Here is a 12,025-nt window from a genome sequence, read left to right on the forward strand (position 1 = left end):
TTTTCTTTAAATGGGCAAATGATTTGATTAGATACCACAACAAAGAAGTTACATGGATGGCAGATAAGTCCACGGAAAGACATTCCACGTCACTAGTCATCAGGGGACGCTGTTAAAACCACAGTGAGAAGTGTGTAAACCTGGCGATTCACAGACCTGTACCCCTGGGGATAAAAAGATATTATATGTTTAAAAAAAAAAAAAAAAATTCTTGTAAAAAAAAAAAAAAAAAAAAACCACAGTGAGAGGGGCACCTGGGTGGCTCAGTGGGTTAAAGCCTCTGTCTTCAGCTCAGGTCATAATCTCGGGTTCCTAGGATCGAGCCCAGCATCTGGCTCTCTGCTCAGCAGGGAGCCTGCTTCCCCCTCTCTCTGCCCGCCTCTCTGCCTACTTGTGATCTCTACCTGTCAAATAAATAAATAAAATCTTTAAAAAAAAAAAAAAAAAAGGCACCACAGTGAGATATACAACACCTGTCAGAAAAGCAAAAACAAAACAAAAACCCGACATACCCAGTGCTGGCAAAGACGCAAAGCAACAGAAACTCTCACACTTTCATTGGTGATGGGCAGCAACAATGCAAACGGCTTTGGGAAACAGTCTGGCAGTTTCTTATGAACTACACAAGCAAGAACAGCCCATAAACTCAAGAGCAAATGCCTAAGAAAATGGTCAGGGACACCCTTTGTGTCCTCAACTGTCTAAACCTCAGCATTCCCAACGAAGCAGAGTAGCGCAGCGGAAACGTGCTGGGCCCATAAACCTCAGCATTCCCAGTCTGAGGAAAAGAACAGAAGGGTAAACTTCAAATGTGAACCCAGAGCAAGAGCAGGGGCGGTGAACCCAGAGCAGCTCAGCCCCTAGTCTGACTTGATGCCTCACCTGGGTCTCTGTTACCTAGGCCCGTGGGGGTGTGAGGGGCCTCCCCAGATAGGGTTTCCCTGCAGCCAGGGCTCTGAGTCTTACCTCCCTCATCCCACTTGTAATGGCAGATGCTTGAGGGGTGGTCTGGACGATCTGCTGCAGGATGGTGACATAGGTCTGAATTTCCAGAAGATTCTGTCAGGGGAAGGAAAGTGTTCTCATTAAAACTTGAGCTGCTTGCAATGTCCACAATAGCCAAACTATGGAAAGAGCCTAAATGTCCATCAACAGATGAAGAGATAAAGATGATGTGAGATACACACACACACACACACACACACACACACACACACACAATGGAATACCATGCAGCCATCAAAAGAATTAAATCTTGCCATTTGCGATGACATGGATGGAACTAGAGGGTATTATGCTGAGTGAAATAAGTCAATCAGAGAAAGACAATTATCATATGATCTCTCTGATATGAGGAATTTGGGAGGCAGGGCAGGGGATCGTGGGAAAGGGAGTGAAAATTAAAACAAGATGTAATTGGAGAGGGAGACAAACCATAAGACACTCTTAATCTCAAGAAACAAACTGAGGGTTGCTGGCAGCGAGGGAGTTGTAGGGATGGGGTGTCTGGGGGATGGACACTGGAGAGGGTGTGTGCTATGGTGAGTGCTATGAATTGTGAAAAACTGATGAATCACAGATAGGTACCCCTGAAACAAATAATACATTATATATTAATTTTTAAAAAAAACACACAAAAAAACAACTGAGCTGCTTGAGATTTTGTCTCCGGGACCAGGTGACCCCAGTGATGAATGTTTTCATGTGTTCACTGTCACAAACAGGACAGACCGTGACCTGAGGAGTGGACAATTTAATCTTCACAAGAACAGGGGACAGATGAAGAAACTGACTCTCGGTTTACCTCGCCATTTCCCTTCAGTGACATGGATGCTTTGCTGCTGGTCTTCCTAGAGCCCAGGATGGCAGAGCGATGAGAGAAAAGCAGAGACGGGGAACAAAGAGGTCCCACAGGCTACAAAGGACCATTTCCGATCCCAGAACAGGGCAATGCTTCAAAGGATGGTCAGTCAATCCCAGACTAAATCACTTACAAGTTGGATGTGGTCTCAAGTAAGTGATTTAAACCTCCTAAGGCTCAGGGTTTTGCATGAAAGACAACTAACAATCTGGAGACGGGGCCTGATCCCCTTTCCTACCAGAGCACCTATGCCCAGTTCTGGGCATGTGAGCCAACAGCACCACACAGAGAACTGCCTTTGGCCAGACAGTGGCCATCTGGTCCGGGAAGCAACACCCCCCAATCCTACCTCGCCCCCAACCCAAACCAATGACTCCTTGGCACAGGAATACAAAAGGCCAACCCTCTTGTCTCAAGGTGGGACCAACCCTATGGGACAATTCACACTCCAGAACCCTCCATGGGATCAGGCTGAGGCCAGACTCCAGCTAAGCCCACACCCTTGCTCAGCTCCCGCCCCTGTGCTCCTGTTCCCCCTCATCTCCTCCTGGGAGCTCACCGCTAATACAGCAATCATGCCAAAATCACCACTTGGACTCTTCTCCTAGGGAGCCTGCCTTACGACGCTAACTCACAAGGCTGGTGTTAGGACCCATGAGGGAACGCACAGAAGCTTTGCCGTGTGAGCTCTATTATTGTTCTAAATGGCCTTAAAGAATGCTTTTAGTTGCTTAGAGATTGTTCCAAGCACCGCTCCCAGGATTCCTGCAAGATATAGCAGGGGCAAGAAGATAGGGGGGAGGAGGAAACAAGCCAGGCCTGGTGGAAAGGCAGAAGAAATGTCAAAGGGAGGGACACCCCTTCAGTGTGAGCAACTGGCCTCCCACTGAGTGCAGACAGGTCTACGCGGAGGCAGGAAGAGAGTCTAACACTACTGAGGACATACTGGGCTCCAAGCTATACCAGGGATCTCACTGACACTCACATGCTGCCTCAGTTTCCCCAGAAGCAGACTGTTTGAATGTTGTGACCCTCCAAACGTCACCTATGGAAGCCTTAACCCCCAGTGGGATTGGGGCGTGGAGGCGGGGTCTTTGGGAAATAACTAGATTTAGATGGGGTCATGAGGATAGGGCCCCATGAGGGGATTAGTGCCCTTAGAAGAAGTGACACCAAAGAGCTGGCGTCGAGGAAAGCCCAAGTGAGCACATAATGAGGAGACAGACATCCCCAAGCCAGGGAGATGGCCCTTCCGGAACCTGATGGGCTGGCACCCACTGGTTCAGTGTACCAGCCTCCAGAACTGTAAGAAACAAATTTCTGTTACTTCTAAGCCACACAGTCAGTGGTACTTTGTTAGAGCAGCCCAAGCCGGCTAAGACACAGGCCCCAAGAGACGGATCTGAGGGCAGTTTATGCGGGTGAAGATGCCAGGAAACGTTATTGGAGGATAAAGTAAGACAGGAAAGGGAAGGCAACCAATAAGGAGAGTGTTACCAGGTAACTTAGCACAGTGGGCACCCAATGCTCACGCCTCCTGGGGCTCCCTGGGAGCCATGCAGAACAGCAAGTGAGGGGGAGCTGGGGTATGAATCCACCGACATGCATTGGTCACTAGCTGGGGCTGCTCCAGGGGCAACACATCCCGTGAGCTAGAGCCTCCCTCCACTCCCCAGAGAGCTGGAGGGAGGCCACAGCCCAGGAGAGAGTCCAGCCCCCAGGACCATGGCCAGGCTCACAGGTCCACTACAGTTAACTGCACCACTGTGCAGAAGGAGAGTCTGGCATTTAAAGATGAGGCAGCTCCGAGTGGGAAAGCCACTTGCCCTTGGTTACACAGCTCCAGGATTTGATCTGTTGAGTACACCAAGGCCCCCCAAAGTCAGGCCTGTGGGAAGCTAGCAGGAGTGGGAGGCAGAGCAGAGCACTACATGACAGAAAGCTCCGGAATGCCAACTAACTGGCTTGGAGGCAGAGCTAATATATATATATACATATATATATATGTGTGTGTGTGTGTGTGTGTGTGTGTGTGTGTACACACACACACACACACACACACACATGCATTTATGTTACATTTTCTGCATTTCTGCATTTCCTGAGCTGAAACAATTGACAAACCTAGCTTACTCAAGATGGATCCATGCAAAATCACTTTGTGAATTGTAATGTACTCAACAGACATGAGTTTCCAAGCTCTCCCCACAACACACACACAACTGCCTCTTCCTTGGTATACGTCTGCCTCACTAAGCACCACCCAGCAACCGATCCATCACCCACTTGGTTCAATACGCCCCAAAGGAACCCACTACAGCAGGTTCAAGTGTCAGCCACGAGTGCCCTGGCCTTGTCTGGCCAGACCCAAACCAGGTTTTCTGGGGGATGGGCTTCAGAAGGTTCATGGTTACCTTTTTGTACCTATCCTTTGCAGCACTGATGTCGTCCTGTAGGAACTGGGCTTCAATCTGAAGGCGTAGGTTATGGAGTAGGGCTTCATCGGCTTCCTGCAAGGAGAAACTGAGTCACACACCTGACTCGGAGGGACGGCATGGTGGAAGGATTGGCACATGGGTGTGAAATCACCAGATGTATGGACACATGGACATCCTGGGGTCTTATTAAAACACAGGGTCTTGTTCAGTAGGTCTGGGAGAGTGTCTGAGATTGCCTATCTCTACTAAGGCATTGGGTTAGCCCATTAGACCTGGTTCAGAACAATTCTCCACAGAGCTTGATTCTGCCCCTGAGGGGACACTTGGTAATCTGGAGACACTTCCTGTTGTTACCACTTGGGTGCTGGAGTGTGACAACTGGCATCTGATGGGCAGAGACCAGCAATGAGGCTATGTATCTATAAGACACAGGACAGCCCCACACAACAAAGAATTCTCCAGTCCAAAATGTCAATAGTGCCAGGCTGGCAATACCTTGATCTAGAAAGATCAGGGAGAAAATCAGGATATAGTTACATACCAACAGCCTTAAAATTTCAGTTACATCTGTATCTGTTCTATATCTCATCATCAGGAAATTGAGTTTCTAAGACCAAGAAAGTCTTACGTGAACACCGAAACCTTCATTTTAATAGTTTTCTCCCAAGGACTGCTGACACTTACCCCTGACGCTATATATCTTTAATACAAAATCGCTTTTTTTAACGATTGCTGTGGTAAACAGTGTTTATTCTTTTAAAATTGGAAATGACACTTAGGACAAGAGGCTGAGGGTTTTCACCAAACATTCTGATAGTTCATGGGCTTTCATCTCATTGCTCTTGTTTGAGTAAACCAAATAGTTGAAATACTGTGCTCTTAATAAGATAGCGTTGTCGGGGCGGGGGCGGAGTGGCTCAGTCAGTTGAGCGGCTGCCTTCAGCTCAGGTCATGATCTCAGGGTCCTGGAATTGGGTCCTGCATTGGGCTCTTCGCTCAGTGAGGAGCCTGCTTCTCCCGTGCTCCTGCTGGGGCACGCTCTCTCTCTCTCAAATAAATAAAATCTTTTTTAAAAAAATATTTTACTTATTTATTTGACAGAGAGAGCGAGAACACAAGCAGAAAGGCAGGCAGTGGGGGCAGGGGGAGCAGGTTCCCTGCTGAGCAAGAGCCCGATGCGGGGCTCAATCCCAGGACCCTGAGATCATGACCTGAGCTGAAGGCAGAAGATTAACCCACTGAGCCACCCAGGCGCCCCATAAATAAAATCTTTTTAAAGAAAGTAAGATAGTGCTGTGATGGCTGGAACTGCCTTAATGCTATAGCAATCCCTCGTGATATTACTGGTGAACATTCCTTGGGTTCCTCAAGATTGTCACTCTCTTGAGACACCTCTCCAGGAACATGTGCCAATACCTGGGGCCTTGCCAAATGAATTTTTTTCTGACTTATTAATAACTTGTTAAAAAGCATGATGAGGGGCGCCTGGGTGGCTCAGTGGGTCAAAGCCTCTGCCTTCGGCTCAGGTCATGATCCCAGGGTCCTGGGATCAAGCCCTCCATCGGGCTCTCTGCTCGGCAGGAAGCCTGCTTCCCTTCCTCTCTCTCTGCCTGCCTCTCTGCCTACTTGTGATCTCTGTCAAATAAATAAATAAAATCTTTAAAAAAAAAAAAAAGAGGTTTCCTCTTAAAAAACAACAACAAAAAAAAATTGGGGGGCGCCTGGGTGGCTCAGTGGGTTAAAGCCTCTGCCTTCGGCTCAGGTCATGATCCCAGCGTGCTGGGGATCGAGCCCCACATCGGGCTCTCTGCTCCACAGGGAGCCTGCTTCCTCCTCTCTCTCTCTGCCTGCCTCTTTGCCTACTTGTGATCTCTGTCTGTCAAATAAATAAATAAAATCTTTTAAAAAAAAATAAAATAAATAAAAATAAATAAAAATTTAAAAATTTAAAAAAAAAAAAAAGCATGATGAATGGGAGCCAGGGGCTTTCATCAATAAAGGTGGATATGTGGTTGACTAAGGTATGTAAGACATTCTCCATCCTTGTGTCAGCAGACTTAAAATAGTCAGGCATGAGCACTGGCCAAGATATTTTGAAACATACCCCACTCTTGCACTAACAGAATTTAGATTTCAGGGGGCCTTTTGCCTGCACTCCTCATAAAGCCATTTGATTCCTTAATCATTTCTATAAAAGACAACTGGTGTGGGAAGATTCTGATTGTCGGATGCTGACCATAAGATATCAGAATTCTGACTCCAGTGGATCACCTGCCTTTGAGGTGCTTATTAAAAGCCATGAGCTTTTCACGCAAAGTGCAGCCTCAGGACCTACTGCATCAGAGAGCTGGGACTACATGAGACTAGAAAACAGGCTGTATGAACTTGAGAGGGCCTGCATCAGAATAAACAATTAAGATATACAGGCCATGGGAGGTAGGGAGAGGGTGTCTGGGTGATGGACATTGGAGAGGGCATGTGCTATGGTGAGTGCTGTGAATTGTGTAAGCCTGATGATTCACAGACCTATACCCCTGGGGCAAATAATACATTGTATGTTAATAAAAAATAACGCTAGGAGAACTGGATATTCTCATGCAAAAGAATAAAATTTAATCACTACCTTACACAACTCACAAAAAAGAAAGAAAGAAAGAGAAAAAAAGAAATACATGCCTATGTTAATTTGGTCTGAAACTTGAGTAAAATTATTGGGGGGGGCAGCTAATCACCCAAATCAAACTTCTGAGGCTATTTTATCTATCAATAAGAACTTCAAGTTTATCTTTTTTTTAAAGATTTTATTTTAGAGAGAGCGCACAACGGGGAGGAGCAGAGGGAGAGGGACAAGCGGACTCCATGCTGAGTGCAGAGCCCGACATGGGGCTCAATCCCAGGACCCTGATATCAGGGCCTGAGCTGAAATCCAGAGTTGGCCACTTTTAACCCCAGGCACGCCTGAGTTTATCTTAAAAGAACTTTGGAGTTCTGCAAAATCAGCTGGGTCAACTAGCAGCTGCTGGGCACATATCTTAAATCATTCTTTTTTTTTGCCTAGGCTCGTGCAAATAAAAATGAAACAAGCGATCCTAATACGCAATGTCCAAACCTCAGGCATAATTTAAGATTTTCTGGTAGCTACTGTAAACAAAATTAAAAGAAATGGGTGAAAGCAATTCTAATAATAAATTTTATTTCACCCACGCTACCCCAAATATTATCCTTTCACTGTAATCAATAGTTTTAAAGTTATTAATGAGATATTTTACATTCTTTTTTTTTTTCTTTCAGGCAAGGTCTTTGGAACCTGGTGTGCATTTTACCCTTACAATGCATCATGATTGAACTTCCTGTGTTTTGATCGCTCCCCAGTGCATGTGGCTGGCGGCTCCCGAGAGGGACGATGCAACTTTACAGGATGAATTTTGGGCACAAGGGAGCATCCCCTTCTTTTTCCGTGTCTCCTCCAGGTTTCTGCTCCAGGGGAACTCCCCCCCGTTTCTCTCCTCTCATTTCTGGTTACTAAATCCTTCCCTATGAAGACTCTGAAGTCCCTTGATGGGTGCCAGGGAAGCCAATACTGAGCAACCAAGGAGGAAGGGAACCCTCAGAGAGAAAGAGAGAAGGACCCCAACCTGGAGCTGGTTCCCTGCCCACTGCCCCTGGACTCTTCTCTGTTTTCCCCAGGGTCTGCTCACTTCCAGGCCTGGAGTTGGCTTCTGCTGCCCACTGGGAGACGGAAGAACATAGTAAAAGATCGAAACCTTTGAAAGACCCACACAGGGTCTGAAGTCTTTTTTTTTTTTTTTTTTTTTTTTAATCAGAAGAGAATGAACCAAATTACAAAGCAGGGATGCACAGCTCCAGGTACAGGGCTCTCAACTGTCTGAACTAAGTTAATGTGAAAACTACCTCTGGGCGTTCAGTTTCTGGGCTCATACTTTAGATGAATGAATGAATCAGACCCTGACTTTTGATGAGCTCTGCCCTCGGGGCTTCACGATGGGTCCTTGAATTCTGTGTCACAGGGACAATAATGCAGAGTTCAGTGAAACCTCAACAGCATTGCTTTTCCCTTCAGAAGAGGCAAGCTGTCCCCTCTCCCTCACCTGAAACTCGATGGATTGATACACTTGTAACAATCAAGGTGTTCATTCCCCAGGGCAAGTGAGTAGGTCCCCTCAAGGTGAAGGGTGAAGCCCCTTCATGAGAAAAATGGTGACTCAAAGAAATCCAAGGAGTCTTTCCAGTAATGGGAAAGGGCTGCGGAAACAGAGGTGCTGGGATAATTTACAGACTCCAGAGAAAAGGCAGCCAGGTCTCAAGAAGGACAGAAAGCAGGGCAGTCTCAGGACTCCAGCAGCAGGAGGCAATGGCTCTGCCCTCAGGATAACGGGATACAAATGAATTCGCCTTTGCGTCCCAAGTCCTAAGTCACATTTCTGGGAGAGTGCTGTGATGGCCAACATGAGTCACATAACACATAACCATCAGCTTCACTGACAGTCCTACCAGGGCCCCAGTGATGGGAGGGACCATCCAAGTGTGTGGGAATGCAGCTCTACTCCTTTCAGGAGCCGTGGTTTGTTGTAGAAGTGATTCTCAACCCTGTGGATAGGGACACCCGTTGGAGGGCCATGGCTCCGTTTGGGGCAGAGTTGGTCAAAGACCTTGAGTCAGTCCTTCTAGGTAGCCTCCTACCCTCCCCTCTCCTCACCCTCCCACCATACCCCTCTTAAGACTGCTGAGGATGAAGTGAGGCAGAGAATTCTCAAAACATCTTCATTTTCACCAAAAACTCATCCAGGATTAATCCACAATCACCAGAGCTGAGGAACTGGAAATAGGGTTTCAAAGAGTCTTTGTGTCATGACTTTAAAGTAGTCAGACACACAATTTTAGAAATAGAAGGGGCCCTTGAGCTCACTGGTCCTCAGATTTTTTTTAAAGATTTTTATTTATTTATTTATTTGTCAGAGAGTGTGCACACGCAGGGGGAGGGGCAGAGGCAGAGGGAGAAGCAGGCTCCAGGCTGACCAACACTCGATCCCAGGACTCTGGGATCATGAGCTGAGCTGAAGGCAGACGTCCAACCGACTGACCTACCCAGGTGTCCTGGTCCTCAGATGTCTCTCAAGTTACATGTGTCATCTTTCAAACAAATATTCCAGGATGCCAGAGTATAGGGGGAAAACAGAGGCATGCTTCTGGAAGGACATGATTGCAGTAGGGTAGGGGGCCCAGGCACTGCCCCACCCCCCACAACCTCCCAGCAGCCCTCTTCCCTCAGAGGGAAACACAACTCGGAAACTAGAGTCTCTCCTTACAGATGGACAGGCTTAGGCCAGACTGACCAGTGGGGTCATGCAGCTAGTTAGTGGAAGCTAACGGGAAACGATAGATCTGGAATCTGTCTTCTCTCTACGAGTCAAGAGTTGAGTGCTGAGTCCTGACCCCATCCCGCAAGGTGCCTGCCCTTCTTCCTGCATCTCCCTCTTAGGCTCTCACCCAAACAAACACACTTGGTTCCTATCAGCCAAGCCTTGAAAACGACTCACAGGTGATAACAAAGACTAGCTGATATTTATCCTTAAAATAGGGGTTACAGAAATGCTTCTGCAGCACATTCTCTTGCTTTGAGGACAATCAGCTGACAAACTGCCCCCAACACTCGCGAAGGTGAGCAGGCACCACTGGAATGGACAGTTGCTGGTGTAGGGGGGAGGGTTCGATCGGGAGTGCTCTCTTTTGTTCACACCAGAACTCGCAAATGTGTGGACGCTTGTGTTTTTATTATGCTTTGGATGCTGTCGGCTGCATTTTTTCAAAAGCTCCACCAGCAGCAGCATCTAGACTTTTTCCAAATGTAGACTCTGGGTCAATAGTCTAATTTTAGAAAACATTCCAACCCGGATGTTTGTATGTGTTGGCGATCTAGGCTGTGGTTAATGGTGGCTAGGGATAACGAGAAATGTAAAATGATGCGGGGAGTAAAATATCTGGCAGGTCCTAAACCTACTGGGTCAGGATTTCTGGGGTCAGGACCCAGGAATCTGTATTTTAACATGCCCTCCACATGCTGCTGGTCCACACGGTGATTTCAGAATCACTTATCTAAATCATTTTTTGAGAAAAAGACTAGAGAAGTCACTAAAGTCCAACATGCCTTTGAAGAATCAGGTTGCCAATCCATTTACAGAGATGCTAGAAATCCCACTAAAAACCCAACTGTCTGTATCTTTGCCCAGCCTCAAATCCAGCATCCAAGTGGGTATTCAAGTTCATTGAGATACCTAGTTATTTAGTGTTTAATTAAAAATACACTTCAATCTCAGATGTCAAAAACCTTCCCCAAAGTTGTAGGTTTGCATTCCTTCCCGGTGCTAAGGCTGGCCTGGAGCATGGTGCTGAGTCTTCTACAACTCTGTTCCTGGGCTTCCCATTGCCTCATCCTCTCTTTCTCTGCACACCTCCTGGTTCTTCCTCTGCCCTTCTGTTCTCCAGCTTTTCCACCCCTAACCCCTCCTGAACTCAATCTTCCCTGTTCCCTCTCTTTCTCTGCTCCAGCTCTGAAAGTTCGGGAAGGTCATCTCCAGCCCCAGAGTTGTTATTATGCAAAGGAAGCCTTGTCACCCGGAAAGCAAAGCCTTCATGCCTCTTCCCCAAATGCCCTTGCTTCTTGCCCTTGCCTCTTGCCCTTTTCCTGGATACAGTAAAGATACACAAATTACATGGGAAAGCACATATGGCAGCTTTGGGCACTTCTTAAAAAATTGTTTTTAAGTGAAAGCATCTGACTAGAACATACAGCATTTTAAAATTCTGGGGATTTTAAAGAAAAAAGGAGAGAAACCTTAAAGCCTCCTTATAGTTTTCTTAAGATAAGCAACACTGTGCATTACTGGGACAACTAACCTTCTATACATAGATAGAAAATGAGTCCTAGAGGTTAGCCAAACCCAGATACTTAAAAGTCATCAAGAATTCTTACTGCATCAAGTCTTAAAATCTGCATAACTTCAGCCATAGCATGTAAGCAGTATGCTGAGGAATTTATCTTACTTCAAAGTGCCTAGCAAAGAGTGGCTTGCTTTAGCTTTTTTTTTTTTTTTTTTTTTTTTTTTTGGCTACTAAGAATACAAGAGCTCTGTTCTGAAGATGTAATGACATGGGCAGTATTAACAGATGACAGTCTGGGGAAAGCAGCAGCAATCCCTCTTGTCAACATACACTGTGATATTTTCCAAGCACGGTTCAAAGACTGGGTCAATGGTTTCTCTTGTACCCCATTTTTCATGGCCATACCTAGGGATGAATCCCTTCCACAAGAGCAAAGGGAAGGGGCTCTGACACTGAGCTGATAGTCAAAACCAGGCTGATCTGATATAGGTAGACCCTCAAAGATTTGTCAACCAAAATCACAGATATGACCAGCCAACAAGATGTGAATGTACTCTTCCATTTCTACCTTCTCACATGACCACCTCGATGGACAGAGAACATCCAGCCTTCCCCCGGCCAACCCCTTGAGTTCCCCTGAGGCAAGGATTGGGTACATATTGTTTATTCCAAGAAGTTTCTGGAAGGGAGGAAGTGATCCAGGGAAAGGAACAAAGGCAATGAAGGTGTATAAGGGACAGATTACCACTATGGATGAGCACACCTCAGTAGTGCTAAGGACCTTTTAAGAGACTGCAGAACTCACCTCTGAACTGTTGCTATGAGC

The 12,025-nt window shown here is 46.5% G+C and overlaps 1 protein-coding gene across 2 annotated transcripts in view; it reads right to left on the bottom strand.

Annotated features, from left to right (window-relative positions):
- Positions 1-12,025, bottom strand: part of LOC111141653 (beaded filament structural protein 1) — a 43,117-nt gene that overhangs the window by 19,521 nt on the left and 11,571 nt on the right. For both annotated transcript variants that reach the window (XM_022494377.1, XM_022494376.1), the window contains exons 3-4: positions 4,276-4,371; positions 967-1,059 (exon numbers count right to left, since the gene is read on the bottom strand). In XM_022494377.1, coding sequence (XP_022350085.1) covers positions 967-1,059; positions 4,276-4,371 — 189 coding nt within the window. The remainder of the gene's footprint in view (positions 1-966; positions 1,060-4,275; positions 4,372-12,025) is intronic.

The sequence above is a fragment of the Enhydra lutris genome, unplaced genomic scaffold, assembly GCF_002288905.1.
Source record: "Enhydra lutris kenyoni isolate GAN:26980312 unplaced genomic scaffold, ASM228890v2 scaffoldscaffold6, whole genome shotgun sequence".
In the NCBI taxonomy this organism is placed as follows: domain Eukaryota; kingdom Metazoa; phylum Chordata; class Mammalia; order Carnivora; family Mustelidae; genus Enhydra; species Enhydra lutris.